This window comes from Staurois parvus, unplaced genomic scaffold (genome assembly GCF_062004578.1).
Source record: "Staurois parvus isolate SC_StPar_1 unplaced genomic scaffold, SC_StPar_1.0 ptg000607l, whole genome shotgun sequence".
In the NCBI taxonomy this organism is placed as follows: domain Eukaryota; kingdom Metazoa; phylum Chordata; class Amphibia; order Anura; family Ranidae; genus Staurois; species Staurois parvus.
In genome coordinates this window covers 2,090,705-2,114,745 of record NW_028318403.1, presented here as the reverse complement: position 1 = coordinate 2,114,745, position 24,041 = coordinate 2,090,705, and the positions used below count along the sequence as shown (strand labels likewise).

The 24,041-nt window shown below is 42.6% G+C and overlaps 1 protein-coding gene across 1 annotated transcript in view; it reads left to right on the top strand.

Moving 5' to 3' along the window:
- The first annotated feature begins 821 nt into the window (after positions 1-821).
- The window catches only part of OSGIN1 (oxidative stress induced growth inhibitor 1), a 39,591-nt gene continuing 16,371 nt past the window's right edge, over positions 822-24,041 (top strand). The window contains exon 1 of the mRNA XM_089692864.1: positions 822-1,650. Within this exon, the coding sequence (XP_089548990.1) occupies positions 1,500-1,650 (151 nt within the window). The 5' untranslated portion in view covers positions 822-1,499. The remainder of the gene's footprint in view (positions 1,651-24,041) is intronic.

Sequence of the window (24,041 nt, the reverse complement as noted above, 5' to 3'; positions counted from 1 at the left end):
TTAAAAAATGCACCAAATATGCACCGGAATGCACCTAAAAACACACTGGAATGCGCATGTTTTTATTTAAGTTAAAAAATAAGTCTGTTGTTTTTCAACAGAACAAGCTCTCCTGCAAATGTATCAGTTACCGAGATTAGACAAACCATTTAACACCGACAGAGGTGCTTACAATGATCAGATTTTGTTTATGTAAAACCTTCATCAAAAAAGGAGAAAGCTGTTTGCTGTAACGGATTATAAAGTATGAGCTGGAGTTTGACTTCAATTTGTTAGTGTATTTAAATCTGCTATTAAAGCTTACATTCCCTACCTCCCCCCCAACTGACAATGCTGCTGTCTGCTGTACCCCCTGTGCTCCTTCATCCAGAGTGGAGGCAGGAGGTGTGCTACTGGCCAGATCACAGGTGAAAACACAGGGAAAAAGCTTTTAAAGAAAAATTAAACGAATGCAGTCACCACTTCTAATGATTGGTAATAAATGTTTGATTTGGGGCTTAGCCCTCATTGTCTACAGATGTCATAAATATCTCAGTGTCTTCTGCCTCTCACTGATTCCTGTTCACAGCTCAGCAGCAGCACACAGAATACAGATATACAGATCTGTATTCAGATCTCCTGTGTATCTCCCCTCTGTCCCTTCACCCCACTCTTCCCTGTAAGCCTCCTCTCCTCTCCTCCCCTATCCAATCATTTTTTCCTCTCCTCTCTTCTTCTCCCCTCTCCTCCCCAATCCTCTTCTCCTAAAATCCTCTTCTCTCTCCTCTCTTCTTCTCCCCTCTCCTCCCCAATCCTCTTCCCCTCTCTCTTCCCCAATCCTCTTCCCTCTTCTCTTCTCCCCTTCCCAATCCTCTCCTCCTCTCTTCTTCTCCCCTCTGCTCCCCAATCCTCTTCTCCCTCTCCACTTCTCTCCTCTCTTCCCCAATACTCTTCTCCTCTGTTCTTCTCCCCTCTCCTCCCCAATCCCCTTCTCCCCTCTCCTCCCCAATCCTCTCCTCTTCTCCCCTCTCCTCCCCAATCCTCTCCTCTTCTCCCCTCTCCTCCCCAATCCTCTTCTCTCTCCTCTCTTCTCCCCTTTCCTCCTCAATCCTCTCTTCTCCCCTCTCCTCCCCAATCCCCTTCTCTCCTCTCCTCCCCAATCCCCTTCTCCCCTCTCCTCCCAAATCCTCTTCTCTCCTCTTCTCCCCTCCCCTTCTCCTCTCATTGTCTCCCCTATCCTCCCCAATCCTTTTCTTCCCTCTCCTCTTCTCCCCAATCCTCTCCTCTTCTTTCCTCTCTTCCCCAATCCTCTTCTCTCCGCTTCTCCCCAATCATCTCCTCCCCAGTCCTCTTTTCTATCTCCTCTCTTCTTCTCAATCCTCTTCTCTCCTCTCCTCCCCAATCCTCTCCACCCTCTCCTCTCCTGAGTTTCCTCCATCCCTCCGCCAGGCTGCTGGAGATGTCACGTGATCCCATTCATAATCTGCGGCCACCGGAGCTTGCTGACTCATGCTTATCAAATGAAAACAGAGACCCCGCCCCCTCACTCCTCGTCCCGCCCCATCCAGGAGATACCTGTAGCTATATATATAACCCGGAGCGCAGCGAAGCGCACATGGACGGAGCGTGCCGGGTGCAGGGAGAGCGGAGCTGGGATCGTTATACTGACTGGTAAGAATGGACAGAACTAACGTCCTATGCAGGCTTCTTGTCTGTCTCTGTCCTCCATGTGCTCCCTGTGTCTATCAGAGCTGTCATATAATCCTGGGTGATGTAACCTGCAGCGGCTGCCTGCTAACTCATACTTACATAATACAGCATCCATCACTGGATATGCCGGCGCTCATAGTATATAATATAGTACAGTGCTCATAGTATATTATAGTAGAATAGAGCTCAAAGTATATAATATTAGTACAGAGATCATAGTATATAATAGTAGTACAGTGCTCATAGTGTATAATATAGTACAGCGCTCAAAGTATATAATATAGTACAGAGATCATAGTATATAATAGTAGTACAGAGCTCATAGTGTATAATATAGTACAGCGCTCAAAGTATATAATATAGTACAGAGATCATAGTATATAATAGTAGTACAGAGCTCAAAGTGTATAATATAGTACAGCGCTCAAAGTATATAATATAGTACAGAGATCATAGTATATAATAGTAGTACAGAGCTCATCGTATATAATATTAGTACAGAGCTCAAAGTATATAATAGTAGTACAGAGCTCAAAGTATATAATAGTAGTACAGAGATCATAGCATATTATAGTAGTACAGAGCTCATAGTGTATAATATAGTACAGCGCTCAAAGTATATAATATAGTACAGAGATCATAGTATATAATAGTAGTACAGAGATCATAGTATATAATAGTAATACATCGCTCATAGCATATTATAGTAGTACAGAACTCATAGTATATAATAGTAGAATAGAGCTCATAGTATATAATATAGTACAGTGCTCATAGTATATAATATAGTACAGCTCTCACAGTATATAATAGTAGTACGGTGCTCATAGTATATAATAGTAGTTCGGTGCTCATAGTATATAATAGTACGGTGCTCATAGTATATAATAGTAGTACAGAGATCATAGTATATAATATAGTACAGTGCTCATAGTATATAATAGTAGTACAGAGATCATAGTATATAATATAGTACAGCGCTCATAGTATATAATAGTAGTACAGAGATCATAGTATATAATAGTAGTACAGAGATCATAGTATATAATAGTAGTACGGAGCACATAGTATATAATAGTAGTACGGTGCTCGTAGTATATAATAGTAGTACGGTGCTCACAGTATATAATAGTAGTACAGTGCTCATAGTATATAATAGTAGTACAGAGATCATAGTATATAATAGTAGTACAGAGATCATAGTATATAATATAGTACGGTGCTCGTAGTATATAATAGTAGTACAGTGCTCACAGTATATAATAGTAGTACAGTGCTCACAGTATATAATAGTAGTACAGTGCTCACAGTATATAATAGTAGTACGGTGCTCACAGTATATAATAGTAGTACAGTGCTCATAGTATATAATAGTAGTACAGTGCTCACAGTATATAATAGTAGTACAGTGCTCACAGTATATAATAGTAGTACGGTGCTCACAGTATATAATAGTAGTACGGTGCTCATAGTATATAAAAGTAGCGCTCATAATATATAACAGTAGTATAATAGTACAGCGATGTATGTACAAACATTCAACACAAGTACTTAAGTACTTAAAGCGAACTAAAGTGCAAAAAAAAAATACGTGCAAAAAAAAATACGAGCAAGAGAAAATGCGATGTCTGCTGACCAAAGGTGTCTCCCTTGCTGCTCCAGTGAAGTAGAGACACCCCAAAGCCAGCCATAGATGAATTGAATGTCAGCCAGTTCAACAGGGACCAGACATATTTGGATCCATCTATGGCCATTTCTGCTCAAGAGAAGTCAGTTTAATAATCAAGTTCTCTGTGATGAGAATAATGGAAAATTTTCTTTCAATCAGTGCTTGCAGCCAATGGGCTGCAGCATTGCTCAGTGTATTCTGCCAATGGGGAAATCCCACTGTCCAATGACACAGCAGGGAGGATTGCTCCATCCACATCAAATGTGTAGAGAGGGGAAGCCATTGGCTGCTTTATGAGGATGATGAGATTGGTCCAAACCAGGGGCGGACTGACCATTTGGAAACTCGGGCACTGCCCGAGGGCCCGGGGTCAGTAGGGGGCCCCATGAGATGCTCCTGGTACCTTTTTCATAGGCTTTTTTGAGTTTGGGCAAGGACACAAGGGCCCCATGATCCCCTATTGCCCGGGGGCCCCATGAGTTGTCAGTCCGCCCCTGGTCCAAACCAATCAGATTTCATATTAGTCTTCTAGCACGGGTATTGAAATGAAGGTAACACCCAATTGGTTAGGCACCCATTATCAATAAGGCTGCATTCATATCTTAATGACGTCACTTTTTTCCAACTTGTTTGCTAGTGTGACAGCATTGGGCATCCTATTTATGAATGAGCTGCCCTACCTGTATCAAAGGTGCCAAAGTAGCTCCTGCACTTTTTTTTGGCAGTGAGCCAAGTGTGTTTTTGCATGGCGTTTTTTTCATGCAACTGCTACCTGCATTTAGAGTGCCACTAACAAATAATGGCACCGCAAACACAATGTGCATTTTGACACATTTCCCACTCGTTTGTGCCCTCGTTCCCGTAACACGAAGGTGTGAATGTAGCCTAAGCTCCCACTACAACCCGAAGGGTGCCGCTAGTCAAGATTGATAATGAAAGGAGGAAATTCTCCCTGCAGAATATTTATTTTAGTTGCTGGACAGAACAGGGAGAGGAAGCTGAGATACAGTAAGGGCTCATGTACACTGCAGCTCCTATACTGACATTCAGGAGCTGTTCAGCATTTTTTTTTTAGCAACCCTGAACTCTCCCTAATGTTTTCCTATGTGTCCATGTACACTATGTCGTTTACAGGCAGTTGAGTTTACAGTCGTTTTTTTTTAACGTACCAAACTTGCGTTTAGGAGTAGATTTTACCTGCGTTGTAAACGCAGTTAACCGCGTTTATAAGCGTTTGCCTTTAGAAGCGTTTTTTAACTGTTCCATGTCCAGATGCTGTCCAGAGCCTTTTTTCATCATCAGAAATGCATCAAAGTGGTTTCCATGTATTCAAATGGACCCGGTACACCAGCGCAGTCAGTTCCAGGTTTCACGTGAAGGAAAAAATGGTAGAACGTGCCGCATTATGCTGATGATGGGATCCACAATGAATACAACCAGAATAGACAGGTCATCTCAACACATACTGCTCTCTCTGCTTCTGCTCTCTCTATTCACCTCAAAATGTCTGAAATAGTTCATTTTTCACTATTTTTCAGTGCATTCTGGCATTTGGGAAACGCAAACGCACATAAACGCGGTATGCAAACTTGGCTAAACTGACATTTTTTAACCTACATTTGCCAGCAGTTAGTTTCCATCGTTCAGAAGAGTTTTCCAAACACCCGTGTACATGAGCCCTTATTAGTAACGCTGGGACTTCAGCCTCTCCTGGATTATATGCTATGATGTTCTACCTTTCCAGCATGAGTTTGTGAGAAGCTTCTGAAGTGCACTGCACTGCTGTCCGATTGGGTAACACATGGGATCCCCAAGCAACAGAAGTAAAGTCAATGAAATAAAAAAAAGTCAGAAAATTCCAGTTTTAAGGGGTGCCATCTATATAAGTGAGAAGATGGCAGGGGAGCACAAAAGAGTGATTATGTATTATATTTTGTTATATTATTACAATAATTATATTAATTTATATAATAGTATTTATTCTAATGTTATTTATTATTATAATATTATTTATTATAATGTTAATTATTATATTATTTTTAATTATATTATTATCATTATATTATACTATGATAATGTATGCTTTAGTAGACTATACATATGACTGATGAAAGCTGCCTTATGATTGGTTCTGAACACTGTTGCTTTAAGTGCTGATATGAATATTGCTGAATCATTTCTGCCTGGTAATTGTATGGCTTGTCTGTGTTATGTGTTCATAGGACCGTGCGCAGCACATAATAAACGTGTAACCTTTTACACAGTGAATATAAAGTTGCTGACTCCAAAGGAGGAAATAAGATATATATTACAAAATGGATGGAACTTCCCATGGCTTTTTTAAAAAAAAACAAAAAAACCTTTTTTGCTGCATTAATTGTTTCCATTGATTTTGGTGCATACTACATACAGCATGGACATTAAAGTGGTCCTTTACACCTTTTCATCAGTATGCAGCTCTGCATGCCAAAGTGAACTCATCCCATAGTGTAGGGTTTCTCAACCAGGGATCCATGGAACCCAAGGGTTCCTCCGAAGGTTGCTGGAGATTCCTTAAGCAATGAGCAATTTCTGCCTCTCAGATAGTTTCCCACTGACACCATTGATCTTTTTAGGTATTGGTAAGGAGGTAATTTGTCCCAATGACCACAAGTGTAAGGAGCATTCTTCCCACCGACCATCACACTGATGTACCATGAGTTGTAGATATAGTCATTTTTAGCAGGGGTTCCCTGAGACCAGAAAGTTATTTCAAAGGTTCCTCTGTGTTGAAAAGGTTGAGAAAGGCTGCCAGGATTTCAAACATCCAGTTTTTTTTCTTACTTTACATGGTTCTCACTTTCTGGTCTCCTTAGGTTCTTCCTCACAGATGCCCCCTGGGAAGGCTACATCATCAGTGCCCTCCAAGGAGATTTTGAGTCCTAACTGAGATCTCATGGAAAAGATTTACATTTTTTAAATTTTTTTTATTTTTACAGATTAGTGTAATGTTGTATGGTGCATGTGCAAGATGAGGCTCCTGACATCACCAGTGAGCCAGCAGAAAAGAAGGAAGAAGCCAGCCATCGATGACGTCACCGTATCTCGCACATGTATTGTATGACATTACAGTTATATATTTTGATGACCTCAGGGAAACGTTTCCCCCCCAGTAGGGTAATGAGGTACAGCGCATGAGCGAGTTGAGGCACTCAACCTCATCAGTAGTCACCATCTTTCTTCTCGTCTTCCAGTCCACCAATGATGCCAGGCTCCTCATCCATCATTCAGAATTTTTTTTTTTAATGGTGGCATGGATTTCTGATCGGTAGGAGACCAGGAGATCTGAGACTGGGAAATTGTGTGAGAAGGAGGCAGATACGTCCTGCTGACTTTATTAGTTTTAGTTAGTAGAGTGTATGTTTCGTAGGTGGGGGTGCATTGTAAGAGGTCTAAGGCAGCGCATAGACAATTCATTTATTTTTTTTTTTGTTCAACCAGCAAGTTAAAAGGCTTGATTTCCCCTTCACCACATTCTGATGTGTATGTTGATACAATTTAAAAATCCTTGCACGTGAGCGTAGAGGGGATGAACTCTCCAAAGTGAGCTCTGATGACTGCTGGAGGGCGATCTGATCACACATAGCCCCATGCCAGCGTACATTTCACATTCCTGTGCATTGCAATCACTTTCAGTATCTCAAGGTAGGGAATCTTGGCTGTATTGCTGGAGATTGTTGCATGAATGAGTTGGTCTGTATAGATCCATTGAGTCGTATCTAACGTTTGGCATGCTCTCTGGCATCATTCCTGATGCGTTTGAGAGTTTTTTCTGTAGAGATTTTTATGGAATTTTTTGGTCACCAGGTCTTTCCTCAGCCCTTCCCCAATTTTCTGTATTATTTCAGGTATTTCTATAGCACTGACAATCTATGCAATGTTTTCCATATTGTAAATTCATATTAGTCCCTGAGCTCACAATCTATGATCACTAACTTAAATGCATATAGGAGCCAGTTCAACCTACCAGTGATTACCAAATTGTGCATCGCAAATTGAACACTCATACTAGGGCCAAATACTCTTCCAGCATAAATGTGGGAGGAAACCAGAAAAACTCAGAGGAAACCCATGCAAGCGCAGGGAAACTCCATGCAAATGACATCCTGGCCAAGATTTGAACCAAGAACCCCATTGTTATAGGCCTCGTTCATACAGGGCATACTATACCCTACATTGTAACAATTTGAAGAGGCCCTCGCATAGAAATTCGCTTTTCTTTTTTATTGGTCACAGAATAAAAAATTACAAAAAGATCCCAAGGCTTACACAATTCAACCCAAGGGCTCAAGGCCCACATAGGGTTGAAACGCATAAGCCTTTGGGATCTTTTTGTAACTTTTTATTCTGTGACCAATAAAGAGGAAAAGTGATCATCTATGCGATGGACGCTTCATATTGTTACATTGTACGGAAGGGTGATGGGGGCGGCAGCACACACTGCTAACCTGCACCATTAACCACTAACCTGCATCTGTGAAAACACGCATATAAGGGCACGGACTCCTCGTGCATTACCTTCATAAAATGTATTCAAATGCCTAGAGACAAAGACATACTCACAAATGCATGAAAACTGCAGACATATACAAGATACACAGCCTTAGAAGGTCCATCTTGAAGCGGTCTGGTAGGAAACTAACACGTTTCGGGAGTCAAGCTCCCTTCCTCAGAGCCCTGTACCCCCAGTGGAGGAGTTGTGACTCTTCTTTTATACAGAACTATGCCATACTCCCATGCAGGGCTATGTTTACCCCCATGGGGATGCACAGGTGTTCTTTGCATACCTGTGTAGGCAGTCCCATTGATTTCAATTGGAACACAGCTGCACGGACAAAGCCCATGTCCCAATATGACATCCATGTTGGTTGGTGGGTGCATGACATCAATGGCACTGCCTGCACGGGGATGCACGGAACACCTGTGCATCCCCATGCAGGTAAACACAGCTCTCCTCAGGCGTACAGTATAGTACGACCAGTCTAAGCAAGGCCTTAAAGGGTTAGTCCACCTTAAAAAAATAAATAAATAAAAGGTGAACTTACTTTAACTTTTTTGTATGGACTTCAAATTTATGTGCATGAAATGAGGATCCAAAAATGTGTCCAAAAATTGAAAAACATCGAGTTGAACAGCGATCGTACTTCTCATACAATTCTCTGGACCACACATGGGTAAAATAGGCAGGATAGAGAGAACGGAGTATGGAGTCAAGGGTGTGTGAGAACAAATACTTCCTTGGTTCATTTAATCCGTTTAAAATGGCCGTGTAGTATTCCGTTAAGGTAGCATCTGAATTTACAAACAAGCAGGAATATCTGGTCGGGTCACAGATCACTGACGTATTCTGTTTATCATTTTGCTGTGTCATGGTGCTGTAGTGTTAACATGAGTCAGACAAGGGCAGCCCTGGTTATAAAGTGAGCACCATAAAGTGGCACAGAGATTAAACAAATCCTCCTACATAAGTTGTATCAGTTTATCTGTAGCTGTCTTATTTGTTTATTACAGGCGCTTATATAGCGCCATCAATTTATGCAGTTTATTACATTTGTATTGTATATTCACATCAGTCCCTAACCCTCAAGGGGTGTACACTCTAAGGTCCCTAATTCACATTCATACTAGGGCTAATTTACCTACCAGCATGTCTTTGGAGTGTGGGAGGAAGCTGGAGAGACTGGAGGAAACCCACACAGGCACAGGGAGAACATGCAAGCTCTAGGCAGGTGGTGCTGTGGTTGGGATTTGAACCAATGACCCTAGTACTGCCAGGTGGAAGTGCTAACCATTTAGCCACTGTGGTGCCCCTACATCCATTCAAAGTGCAGAATTTACTCAGGATCTCTCAACTCTGAAAAGCAGTGAGGAGAGTTCTGAAAGCTGATTGGAGAGAAGGGACACACCCTCCTTCACATAGCACACAGGAACAGAGCTGAGGCTGTCAATCTTCTGGAGCTCCCCCCCTGTCACCATTTTTCTCTTGGTGTCAGGAAAACGTTTCTGAAAGGATTCATGCTAATAGCAGAGGAACAAAGCAGCAGACACAAATGACACTTAGTGCTCTGGATTGAGACAAACACACACTATAGAGGGATATGCTTTGTTCAGACTTCATGTTTAAGGTTTACAACCACTTTAAGGCCTCTTTTGCACCTATGCAGGTACAATAGAGCATGTGCATTCCTGCATGCCCTATGAGAGAGAATCGTGCAAAAGAGATGCCTGAAAATTTTAATAAATCACACCGCACCAAAGCGCACGGTAATTTGTTATCATTCTTTCTGGCATGCAGAAATGTGCGTGTTAGCAATCTATAGGACATGTTTGTGTGCACTCGTTGTGGATTATTGAAGTAGTTGGAGCTCTGTAACCTAATGACAGATATGATGTGATCAGTGTAATTCTATATTAGACAGTAATTACTCATACTGAATAGTGTTGATTCATTGATTGCAGCATAATAACCCAACAATACAGTTCTAGGATGACATGATACCGTTGAAGCACATTGCATCATATCTTATCATACGTGTCACATACACTGTGTATGGATGTGTTCTCTTGATTTTTTCAGACTTTTGTTGCTTAAGGTGAGTGTTTACTTTACAGTACAAGACTTGGATGTGGTGCTCGTGCGGCTCTGCACTATCAGCAGGCTGTGGAGGTTGCTGCACGTACGCTGTATTTACAAACTCTGTGCAGTAGCGTGCTCTCTGGAACACATGCGGGTCATGTGACTGGGTGCGACGGCACACCTTTGTATGCAGCCTAATGATTAACAGAAGGATGCTGATATGAAGAGTTGGCTTTGTTAGAATATCTAAAACAATAACTGTGTGATAGACCACTTGTCACTGCTACTTTTGCTATTTTTTATTGGAATCTATACAATCATTAAAAAAAACCCCCAAAAAACCCAAAATCTGGGATTGACATGCGTTGGCGCATTGTTGACGATTTACAAATGTGTGACCGTGAGCACATCTCTCTGTGTCTAGGATCACTCATCAGTCCCTAACCACAGGCAGGGCTGCTGTTAGAAACAATGGGGCCCCATACAGTCAACCTGACAGGGCCCTCCTCCCCCCCAAAAAAAAACAGTTTGCTATACTTCAGGTAGGAATGAATACAGTGAGTTAGTGGTACCGATCACTCATTGTGTTCATTCAGGCAGGAATGAATACAGTGAGTGAGTGGTACCGATCACTCATTGTGTTCATTCAGGTAGGAATGAATACAGTGAGTGGTACCGATCACTCATTGTGTTCATTCAGGAAAAGAAGGGGCTGGTAAATGTGACACTGCCATATATGGCACTCTCCATCCTGAAGGATCCTATTGTGTGCTTGTTGCTGTCAGTGGAAAGGAGAGGAGGGAAGCCAGAAGCACTGTGGCGGTGGGGGGGCCTGGGCAGCAGGGGGAAATGTATGGTGCACAGGGAGGGTGTGGCGGGGGGCAGTTACTTGAACAGGTCCCCTGTATGGCTTTCTCTGCAGCAGCTGGGAGAGGAGAACTCGCTTTCAGCTTGAACAGGTCCCCTGTATGGCTTTCTCTGCAGCAGCTGGAAGAGGAGAAGAAGCCCGCTTTCAGCTGCTGCAGAGGCAGCCATATAGTAGATCGGTTCCAGTAATTGCCCCCCGCTGTTCCGATTACCTTCCCTGCCCACATGTGATTCACCCAGCTGCCTAGGCCACCCTGCTGGCTTGGGTCACGTATAGGAGGACTGGTGGTACCCCCTTATCCATGGCCCTGACCACAGGTAACCATTGTGTAGGCAGATACATGTGAACAGCGATGACTCCTCTTAGCCTGTCACTTCTATGAATAAATAATGGATCTCTATGTCACTATAGTGCTCCATGTACACGGGACGTTTGGAAAATACTTCTGAACGAAGGAAACTGACAATTGCTGGAAAACGCAGGTTAAAAAACGTCTGTTTAGCCGTGTTTGCATACCGCGTTTATGTGCGTTTGCGTTTAGAAGTGTTTTTTAAAGATAACCTCAGGAGACCTTCCAAAATGCCCAGAATGCACTGAAAAACCAGTAAAAAATTAACTATTTCAGACATTTTGAGAGGAATAGAGAGATCAGAAGCAGAGAGAGCGGTATGTGTTGAGATGATCTGTCTTTTCTGGTTGTATTCACTATGGATCCCATCATGAGCATAATGTGGCACGTTCTACCATTTTTTCCTTCACACAAAACCTGGAACTGACTGCGCCGGTGTACTGGGTCCATTTGAATACATGGAGAACACTTTTCATACATTTCTGATGATGAAAAAAGGCTCTGGACAGCACCTGGATATGGAACAGTTAAAAAACGCTTATAAACGCAAACGCTTATAAATGCGATTAACCATGTTTGGCGTTTGAAACGCTGATAAAATCTACTCCTGAACGCAAGTTTGGTTCATTCAAAAAAACGACTGTAAACTCAACTGCCTGTAAACAACATAGTGTACATGGACACATAGGAAAACATTAGGGAGAGTTCAGGGGCTGCTGAAAAAAAAACGCAGAAAAGCTCCTGAACGTCAGTTTATCAGCTGCAGTGTACATGAACCCTAAAAGCCGCTGGCTATGCTTTTAAATAGTGTTTTTAAATACCTGTCATGCCCACTGTCTATTTTTCATACACATCTTTTACTTTTCAGTCCACCCTTGGTATGACCGAGCTATAATTAGTTTGCTATGAGCATTTCAAACATTTAGGGGTCTCTTTATAAATCCTTCGCTGGACGAATGTCACAATCATGCTGCACGAAGTTTCCCTGTATTGTCACTACTATGACCACCTATGATCTTCAGTTCCATCTAGTGGCCAAAATGCGGTATTGTTTCTTAAATACCTCAATAAGAATAACATACCTCTCTTTGGTCACTAGATGGGGCTGACAATCAATAAATATTAGAGAAAATATGGGGAACGATTGTGCAGCGTCACCCCACAAATGCTTTAAAAAAGACCTAGTAGTCCTCACATATATTTGTTAGCCAAAAACTCCTAACAGTGTGCCTGTCTGAAAGCTCTCTAAGCAGGCTTTTTCTCCAAAGCAGTCAATGTTAGCCTGGTAAGCACACGAAAAAGGAGCCTGAGCTTCATCTTCTGTTTAAAAATAGTAAATGCAAATTGATCAAATGTAAATTCAAGCATATACTTAGTGTGGACACGTCAAGATGCTATTATATTTTTAAAGTGTTTTAATAAACGCACAACAGTAAAATCAGTCTGTCTATGCAGTAAAGCATGCTTGTTATACTCATTATGGAACCTAAAGGGTTAATGCTCTGCATTAATTAAAAAGGCTATTTGATCCTGTCTTCTCTGATCCTCCCCTTCTTCCACTGTCCCCAATCTATCTGCTGATAGTACAGAGCTCTAGGAGTCATTCTGCACATGCTCAGTTTAGTGTGTATTGCTAGAGAGTTTTATTTTCTTTGGGAGGGTGCATATGATCAGCACAGGGCCAATAAGTGCTGTGCGGACAGATGGGCAGGGGTCATGCAATCCCATAGGATAGTCAGAGCAGAACTCAAAAACTTTAACCAGTGCTCGGCCAGACACTGATAGAAGTCACAAGGCTCTTACAGTCATGGCCGAAATTGTTGGCACCCTTGATATTTCTCCAGGAAATCATGTATTTCTCACGAAACGTATTGCATTAACACATGTTTTGCTATACACATGTTTATTCCCTTTGTGTGTATTGGGACAAAACAAAAAAAGGGAGGAAAGAAAGCAAATTCGACATAATGTCACACAAACCTCCAAAAATGGGCTGGACAAAAGTATTGGCACCCTTTCACAACTGCGGATAAATAAGAATGTTACAAGCATGTGATGCTCCTGTAAACTCACCTGGGGCAAGTAACAGGTGTGGGCAATATAGAAATCACACCTGAAAGCAGATAAAAAGGAGAGACGTTCACTTAACCTTTGCATTGTGTGTCTGTCTGTGCCACACTAAGCATGGACAACAGAAAGAGGAGACGAGAACTGTCTGAGGACCTGAGAACCAAAATTGTGGCAAAATATCAACAATCTCAAGGTTACAAGTCCATCTCCAGAGAACTAGATTTGCCTTTGTCCACAGTGCGCAACATTATCAAGAAGTTTGCAACCCATGGCACTGTAGCTAATCTCCCTGGTCGTGGACGGATGAGGAAAATTGATGAAAGATTGCAACGCAGAATAGTCCGGATGGTGGATAAGCAGCCCCAAACATGTTCCAAAGACATTCAAGCTGTCCTGCAGGCTCAGGGAGCATCAGTGTCAGCGCGAACTATCCGTCGACATTTAAATGAAATGAAACGCTATGGCAGGAGACCCAGGAGGACCCCACTGCTGACACAGAGACATAAAAAAGCAAGACTACAGTTTGCCAAAATGTACTTGAGTAAGCCAAAAGCCTTCTGGGAAAACGTCTTGTGGACAGATGAGACCAAGATAGAGCTTTTCGGTAAAGCACATCATTCTACTGTTTACCGAAAACGGAATGAGGCCTACAAAGAACAAAACACAGTACCTACGGTAAAATATGGTGGAGGTTCAATGATGTTTTGGGGTTGTTTTGCTGCCTCTGGCACTGGGTGCCTTGACTGTGTGCAAGGCATCATGAAATCTGAGGATTACCAAAGGATTTTGGGTCGCACTGTAGGGCCCAGTGTCAGAAAGCTGGGTTTGCGTCCAAGATCCTGGGTCTTCCAGCAGGACAATGACCCCAAACATACGTCAAAAAGCACTCAGAAATGGATGGCAAAGAAGCGCTGGAGAGTTCTGAAGTGGCCAGCAATGAGCCCAGATCTAAATCCCATTGAACACCTGTGGAGAGATCTTAAAATTGCTGTTGGGAAAAGGTGTCCTTCCAATAAGAGAGACCTGGAGCTGTTTGCAAAGGAAGAGTGGTCCAAAATTCCGGGTGAGAGGTGTCAGAAGCTTATTGATGGTTATAGGAAGCGACTGATTTCAGTTATGTTTTCCAAAGGGTGTGCAACCAAATATTAAGTTAAGGGTGCCAATACTTTTGTCCAGCCCATTTTTGGGGTTTTGTGTGACATTATGTCATATTTGCTTTTCTGCCTCTGTTTTATATTTGTTCCAATACATACAAAGGGAATAAACATGTGTATAGCAAAACATGTGTTAATGCAATACCTTTTTTGTGTGAAATACTTGATTTTCAGGAAAAATATCAAGGGTGCCAACAATTTCGGCCATGACTGTATATCCTCTGCATTGTGTAAAAAGGCTGTTTGAGCCTGTCTTCTCTGATCCTCCCCTTCTTCCACGTACCCCATTTAATCTTCTGATAGAACACAGCCTTGGGGATACTCTGTATAGTGAAGATGCCGGTCTCCTGGAATACAGGACGGCTGGTGAAACGAGCTGCGGGGGACACACCACGGGACCAAGGGACAGGTAAGTGGCTGTTTTTTAAAAGTCAGCAGCTACAGTTTTTGTAGCTGCTGACTTTTATTTTTTGACAGGTGAGTGGAACTCCGCTTTAATAAGACTCTTATGGAACAAAAAAAAGTTACATCACTGAGGAGAGCTCTGAGAGCTGATTGGATGGAAAGGGACACACCCCCCTTCATATAACACACAGGAACAGAGCTGAAGCTGTCAAGTTAGTGTCCTCCCCATCACCTTTTTTCTTTTGGTGTCAGAAAAACTAGTCAGAACGAAGCCTCTGTGACCAATGCAGGCCATAGACGGGTTGTTTATCAGACGAATTTTCGTGCGCACGAAAAATCGGCCGATATTTACGCCATTATTGGGGCCAGCCCGTCGGCCGTTTTCCGTGGATCTTCTCCTTTAGTTTTATTGGTCATGCTGGAAAATCCGCAAAAATCAGCCATTTTTTGTGGACATTGGTGGCAGCATCGGCAACGTGGCTGAACGATTTTTCATTTTTCGGTTGAAAATTCGGCTGATAAACGCCCGTCTATGGCCTGCCTAAGTCCCGGTGGGTGGGGCGAAATGCATCAGTGGGCGTGGCCAGAACAGCGGCTGAGGCCATTCTTAATATTGGTCTCCTGGGGTTGGTTGAGCAGCTCCCATCCCTTCACTTGTATTGGCTGACACTGGAAACCTTCAGACTCATGCTCCCCTCTTCTCACTTGCCGGTGATCTTTTTCCTTCCATCCTCGGCTTGGAACGGCGCTATAAGGTATACTCTTCGCTATGCACTTTAAGTCAGAGTTCAGTTTGACTATAGGGACTCTATAGATCAGTGGTTCTCAACCTGTGGGTCGCGACCCCTTTGGGGGTCGAACGACCCTTTCACAGGGGTCCCCTAAGACCATCAGAAAACACATATTTCCGATGTGTAAAGAGCAGCTACTGTGTAGAAAGCAGCTGCTGTGTTGAAAGCAGCTACTCTGTTAAAAGCAGCTACTGTGTTGAAAGCAGCAGTATTGGAGGTAAAACGACACTCATGAATTATAATTACTGGGTAAATAATTTTATGGTTGGGGGTCACCACAACATGAGGAACTGTATGAAAGGGTCCCGGCATTAGGAAGGTTGAGAACCACTGCTATAGAGAGTGACAGTAAATGAAGGCATGCACATTTGTTGGCGATCATATCTAAAGCACAGCAGAGTGGCACGTCAGATCTGTTTGTGACAAATGACAGCTGCATTCTTATACTAACTCAGACAATCAGTTCTTGTGGTTTATGAATCGGGGGCCCGGCGGGGTTGTAGAAGATAGTATACTGTGCAGGGGCACCCTAGGTGACTTTCATGGACAGCACTGTACAGCTGGGTGTGGTGACTGCGCTGCTTATCTCTGTCTTCCCATTCACTTTAATAACTGTAAACGCCTTTTTTATCGTATGGTTACATTATAATGAACAGCTATGTAAGGGGATAAAAATATAGGTTCTACCAATTCTGACTTGTTTTTGAAGGTACAACCTCCATTTTTTTTTTGCTTCAGTGTTTAGCAAGCCACTGACCCAGAAACGTATGTACTGTGCTGTCAAGGGACCTGACCCCTCACTGGTTGCATGCTTGTTCTGGGTTGGAGGCATGCTAAGTAGTGAGAAAATGATGGCTCTGGAGCATGCACATTCAGAAACAAGTCAGCAGCTCTCATATTTCTGTCTCTTAGGGCTCATGTACACGTTTAGGAGATGTTCAGCGTTTTTTTTCAGCAGCCCCTGAACTCTCCCTAATGTTTTCCTATATGTCCATGTACACATAGTTGCTTACAGTCCGTTACAGGCATTTGAGTTTACAGTCATTTTTTTGAACGCAGAAAACTTGCGTTCAGCAGTCGATTTTATCAGCGTTTCAAACGCAAGACACAAATCGCGTTTATAAGCGTTTGCGTCTGAAATTTTTTTTTAATTCTTCCAGTTCCCAATGCTGTCCAGAGCCTTTTTTCATCATAGAAAATGCATGCAAAGCGGTTTCAAGGTACTCAGATGGAGAAAACACTGAACACAGGATGTTCCCACCAAGCTTGTCACACATTGTAATGATCAATTCACACCTCAGACCTCTCCCACCCTTGGAAACAAAAGATATGTTAATGACCATTCACACTTCAGACCTCTCCCGCCCTTGGAAACAAAAGATATGTTAATGACCATTCACACCTCAGACCTCTCCCACCCTTGGAAACAAAAGATATTTTAATGACCATTCACACCTCAGACCTCTCCTGCCCTTGGAAACAAAAGATATGTTAATGACCATTCACACCTCAGACCTCTCCCACCCTTGGAAACAAAAGATATGTTAATGACCATTCACACCTCAAATTCCTCATGAAGACCCCCTGCCAGGTGGCCTTAATGACTCCCTCCACCAGACACCTTTCCCACCCTTGGAAACAAAAGAAATGTTAATGAGCAACTCACACCTAATTATCTCAACACATCCTGCTGTCTCTGCTTCTACTCTCTGTATTTCTTGGACACAGTCTGAAATAGTTAATAATTTACCACTTTTCAGTGCATTCTGGGCATTTGGGAGGTTCTCCTGTGCTTATCTTTAAAAAACGCTTCTAAACGCAAATGCGCATAAACACTGTATGCAAACGCAGCTGAACAGACGTTTTTTAACCTACGTTTTCCAGCAGTCAGTTTCCATCGTTCAGAAGTGTCCCGTGTACATGGAGCCCAAGGATGTGACTGGCTGCTAAGGGCAACAAAAGCAGTTTTTTTTTTTTTTTAAATATATCTTTTATTGAACTTTCTGTTAAGAAAAAATACATTACAAAACAACCATAAAATCTTATTACATCATACACGTAAACTGTATCCCCATTCCCACCCCCAGAACACCCCTGTCCAATTTCGTCTTATCCGCTTTCCCATCCTATTGATCTAGTCTTGTATATAGAGCTCTTTAACCATTTAAATTCTCTGCTTCAACTACCGGGGGACCTTTCACTTTTAAGTATTTTTCTGATGTTTTAAACTCATACCATCTACCCCATATCTTTCTAAACTTTTCCATTTCATCTTTCTCCATGTAACAAAGTTCTTGTCCCTTTTGTCCACGTAAAAGCAGTTCTTGTCCCAGACACTTGTGTACATGAATCCCAATGGGTGACACTATTCTGGCCGTATTCTGCTACACTTAACTAATGAAAGCCTTGGGACGGTGTCCTTAAAGTAGATTTCAGGATATAAAGTGGAGAAAATAATTATTTGATCCCCTGCAGATTTTGTAAGTTTGCCCATTTACAAAGAAATGAAGAGTCTATAATTTTTATCATAGGTATATTTTATACAGTTAACGAGTTGTCCTTAGGAGCACCTTTTTAAATTGACAGGACTAATCTGTGTACCACATGAGCATATAGCCAGTCCGTGGGAGCCAGAATTATTGTTGGTTGGTAGGGGATCAAATACTTATTTTACTCACTGAACTGTGACTCAGTTTATAACATTTGTATCATGTTTTTTTCTGGATTTTTGGTTGATATTCTGTCTCTATCATTTAAAATACGCATATGATAAAAATGATAGTCACTTCATTTCTTTGTAAGTGGGCAAACTTACAGAATCTGCTGGGGATCAAATAATTATCTTCCCCACTGTATCTAACTAATCCTAACCCCTTTACACCCCAGTAATATATATGTGCGGTGCCAAAAAGCTGGACATTTGTGTTGCTGGGTGAGCAATGCTTATGTGGTGGGAGCATACTCCCTGTGCGCTCTCAGCTCAGTGCTGCCGAAACCTGTGCTCAGTCCTGAGCAAACATCGGTAGCCGGCAGGATCGGCTTCTGATCATGTGACCACTGTGACGGACAATCACAGTGGTCACATGATCGCCGATCCTTCCCACCCCCCTGGGTGTTCAGAACTTTTAAAGGGGATGCATGGGTGGGAAGGGTTTAAATCTGTCCCTTTCCCCCTCCTATACTAAATAAGCTGTGGAAGAAAGATCTGTATACTTGCCTAATTCCAGGCATCTTTGGTCTGGTCACGTGATCAGCTCCCTTCTGTCAGCCAGCAGCAGCTGCAGGGGAGAGGAAAGAGTGCTCCAACAATGGCTTGTTATGCCTGGGAGTGGTAACATCACTCAGAGGCTCCTATGACCCATCTGTTGTTGGAGCTCCCTCCTCTCCCCTGCAGCTGCCACTAACTGACACGAGGGAGCCGGGCACGTGACCAAAGCTAAACACCCTGGAAATAAGTATACAGATCTTTCTTCCACAGGTTGGTTAGTATATGTGTTAGGAGGTGAAGAGAGCAGTTTTAAGAATAGTTAGATGTCCTGGAATTCCAATACATGCACCACATTCAGGTAGTTCTTATGTGCGCCTCTTCAGGAGTGGTTTGCTGTGGCTGCAACACATTCAAAAGAATCAGTGCCAGTTCGCAGATTAGGAAACTGGTGGTAAGTAAGAACAACTCTAAGGGCCCGATCCAACTGGCCTGCACAGTAAAATGCAGCTGTCATTCTAAGGGCTAGGAGAGGGCGGTGCGACATGTGTCTAAGCTCATCACACTTTGTACTTTTTTTTGTCAAAATGATTGAGCTGTGGTGCTTCCAAACAGGCGTACATGGAGCAGAGGTGGACTGACAACTCATGGGGCCCCCGAGCAATAGGGGATCATGTGGCCCCTGTGTCCTTGCCCAAACTCAAAAAAGCCTATGAAAAATGTACCAGGGGCATCTCATGGGGCCCCCTACTGACTCCGGGCCGTCGGGCAGAGCCCGAGTTTCCAAATGGTCAGTCCGCCCCTGACACGGAGCCTTCAGGCGAGCTGGTCCATCACAGAAAAACATGTACAATATGAAATTGTCCGCAATACCTAGGGTACCTCCATGTATGTGTGAACAGGGCACATAAACAATTGTTTTCTGTGTGCCCTTGCAGAGAAATGCAGGTCTCTGCACAACGGTGAAGGAGCCTTAAGTTGGCATACAGAGACATACCAATGCTCAGAGTGGGGCACATTTGCACTAGGAAGCTTAGACCTTGGGGGTTGCTGTTGGTGGCCTAGCAGCCAGTGACACATATCCAGCCCTTATTCAACTGCTGGCTGACAGATTCCTGCCATTAACCAAAGACGGCCATAGCCATATTTGGGTAATGCTGTCACTCGGCCTAACCAGCCTATTTGTTTACATTTATCTGTAGGGGGATCAGGGACGTTGGCTGACCTCATTACCTGGCCAGGAGATTTCCATCATTGACCAAATATGTCCATAGTCATATATGGGTAATTATCTCAGCTGGCCTCAACAGACTATTTGTTTACATTTATCTGTAGGGGGATCAGGGAGTTTGGCTGACCTCATTACCTGGCTAGAGATTCCCATCATTGACCAATATGGCCATAGCCATATTTGGGAAATTATGTCAGCTGACCTCAACAGCCTATTTGTTTACATTCAGCTGTAGGGGGATCAGGGAGGTTGGCTGACCTCAGTACCCAAATCTAGCAATGGCCGTATTTGGTCAATGATGGGAATCTCCTGGCCAGGTAATGAGGTCAGCTAGCCTCTCCAGCCCCACTAGAGATGAATGAAAACAAAGGGGGAAGAAATACTGACTGACCTCGACATGGCAGTGGCTGTTTGCTCAATAATGGGATTCTCCCGGGTGGCAGCTGAGCAGGGACAGGGATGTGTCATTAGTTGCTAGGACAGCCGACAGCATCCTAGCAACCAAGGATGTTGTGTGGCACGGGGGCTGAAGATGACCCAAGGACACATACCATGCATGTTTTTAGCAGTATGCAGTTCTGAGATTTTGGCTTGTGTACCCTCCTGCTCTATAGTCATTCTAGTCTTTTTGTAGATGTTTGGCACTGAGTAGGTTAAGCAGAGGCAGTCATTGATTTTGTGGTGGGCACTCACTCATGGCACATTTACAATCTGCTTTATCACAGTTGATGTGAGGTGAGCTGCCAGCAGAAGGAGAAGGCAGTTAATTGACAGGCAGAGCAGAATGAGTGACACAAGATCAGATCGCGCCCATATCTGAGGGCACAGATTTCTTTCACTGGCTGCCAACTGTACATCCAGAGCCAGGCTGCTTCATTATACAGACAAGGCAGGGAACATTTGCGGGCACGGGGAAGATTGCTTCATTCATGTCTTTTATTTTTTTACTTCAGTCTGAGTACCGGGAGCATTATATGCCACCTAGATTTTTATTATAGATTCCAAAAATAAGATGTTCAGATCGGTACCTGCCTGTGCTGAAAGTGCCACTAGATGGTGATTGCCAGTTGGATTCTCTGACATGACTTGAGAGCATTTGTACTTAACTATATAAGTGATAAAACAATTTTAAAGTATAAGAAAAATCTAATTTTTTTTAAAATTTGGGTAGAGTGTTTTTTAATTTTTTATTGTTGCCTGGCCCTGTTAGGGAAAAACATGGGTCTCTCCTGCCAGCATGGACATGCTGCTTTGTATCTCTCTGCACAGCACAGCAGAGAAATACAACACAGCATGTCTCCCCAGTAAAACACACAGCACACAGTTAACCCTTTGATCGCCTTACGTGTTAACCCCTTCCTGCCCAGTGTCATTAGTACAGTGTTAGTGATTTTTCTTAGCATTGATCACTGTATTGGTGTCACTGGGGATGCCAGTGGCAGTTAGCCAGTTCCCACCCAGTGTCAGAATGCCCGTATGGGTCTCTCCTGCCAGCATGGACATGCTGCTTTGTATCTCTCTGCACAGCACAGCACAGCAGAGAAATACAAAACAGCATGTCTCCCCAGTAAAACACACAGCACACAGTTAACCCTTTGATCGCCTCACATGTTGACCCCTTCCTGCCCAGTGTCATTAGTACAGTGTTAGTGCTTTTTATTAGCATTGATCACTGTACTGGTGTCACTGGGGATGTCAGTGGCAGTTAGCCAGTTCCCATCCAGTGTCAGAATGCCCGCCGCAGTCCCGCTGTAAGTCGCCGATCGCCACCATTACTAGTATAAAAATCAAAATAACAATCCCAGTATATACACCAAAATTTGTAGACGCTATATCCTTCATGTAAACCAATTATTTACATGTATTGGTATTTTTTTTTAGCAAAGACGTGTAGCAGAATACATTTTGACCTAAATTCATGAAGAAATTAGATTTTTTAAATGGTTTTGTTGGATATGTTTTATAGCAAAAAGTTAAAAACATTGTTTTTTTTTTTTTTTTCAAAATTGTCGACCTTTTATAGTTTATAGCGCAAAAAAATAAAAACCGCACAGGCGATCAAATACCACCGAAAGAAAGGTCTATTTGTGGGAAAAAAGACATCAATTTCATTTATGTACAGCGTTGCATGACCGCGCAATTGTCAGTTAAAGTAACGCAATGCTGTATCGCAAAAAATGGGCTGGTCTGGAAGGGGGTTAAATCCTCTGGAGGGCAAGAAATGTTCACAATGGGAAAATGTAACTATTGTATAGTGCCAGAATTAATTCTAGTGTTCTGTAATATAATGTATCAAAAAGGTAGCATGCATTTGTTTTCTAATCAGCACATTGGTTGCTTAGAGGTGCTCTTTACAGTGAAAACATTACAGCATGGAAGAATATTTTCCAAGGCACCACTGATCCCCTGTCAAGTGGTCCATAGACGAATACTGCAATCTGTCAATTTGAAGCCTCCTTTCAGCTTATTAATAGACAGCAAACAATAAACAATAGGAGAAAGTTATGTAAATGTCAGCTGGCCTTTCTGTGCAGGCGTAGTGGGTTTTAGATCAGCACCAATGAATACTATTCTCTATTTTATATAATGTATTTTTTTTTTGTTTTAAGTTTTCTAATCAAGAATATTTCCCAAATAATACTGCATTTGATTTTAGGATTTGTATCTCTCCTTAGTGATTTCCCAATGGTCTAATCAAACAAAATAAATTAATCTTTGTGATGATATGAAGTATTAGATACTGCAGACAAGAGCTATCCTGTTATCCGTCCTATTTACAGTAAATAGCCGCATTGTAATCAATGCATGATGACTACAAAATATTTAATAAACTTCACAATACTGGGATGTCACTGTTGTGTGTTTAGTGCAGGTCATGGTAAGATACAAAAAGGGTTAATTAGTGTTAGGGATTAGGTTGGGTTTAAGTTATCCTTATGGTGGCCATATTCTGTACATTTATAAATGATCAGTTTCATCTCTGATCAATTTCTTCTAATAGGATTAATTGATTGATAGTCAACAACACAATTACTTGATATTCTACTCACAGGGAAGTGGAATTCGATTGGTAATTGGAAGATACAATTTAACCTTACAATTGAGTTATTGATGGTATCTTCACTATGCAACCTCGTATGTCAATCTAACTACAATTAACTGTATAGCCAAATCATCTCAAAGCTGCCAGTTGATGCAAAGCAGCAGATATATTTGTCCCTGGCTGATCAACTCAGTTTGATCAAATCTGAATTTATAGTGTTATTAAACCCAGGACCCTGCATTCACTATATCTGGTCTCCCCGGACTCTGCATTCACTATATCCGGTCTCCCAGGGCCCTGCATTCACTATATCCGGTCTCCCAGGACCCTGCATTCACTATATCCGGTCTCCCAGGACCCTGCATTCACTATATCCGGTCTCCCAGGACCCTGCATTCACTATATCCGGTCTCCTAGGACCCTGCATTCACTATATCTGGTCTCCAGGACCCTGCATTCACTATATCTGGGCTCCCAGGACCCTGCATTCACTATATCTGGTCTCCCAGGACCCAGCATTCACTATATCTGGTCTCCCTGGACCCAGCATTCACTATATCTGGTCTTCCTGGACCCAGCATTCACTATATCTGGTCTTCCTGGACCCAGCATTCACTATATCTGGTCTACCCAGACCCTGCATTTACTATATCTGGTCTCCCACAGTACACACAACATGGAAATGCAATTATTTTAGTAAATATAAACTGCTAAATACCTTTTCTCATCAGCACTTAGAGCAGTCTTGTGACTTCTATCAGTGTCCAGCAGAGCACTAGCTAAAGCTTGTAGGAGGAGTTTTCTTTCTGCTCTAGGAGGATACAAATCCCATGACCTCTGTCTGGACAATGCTGATTGGCTCTGTGCTGATCACATGCACTCTCCCAAGAAAAAAAAAGCCTCCCTAGCAATACACACTAAACTGAGTATGTGCATGCCTACGGTTTAGTC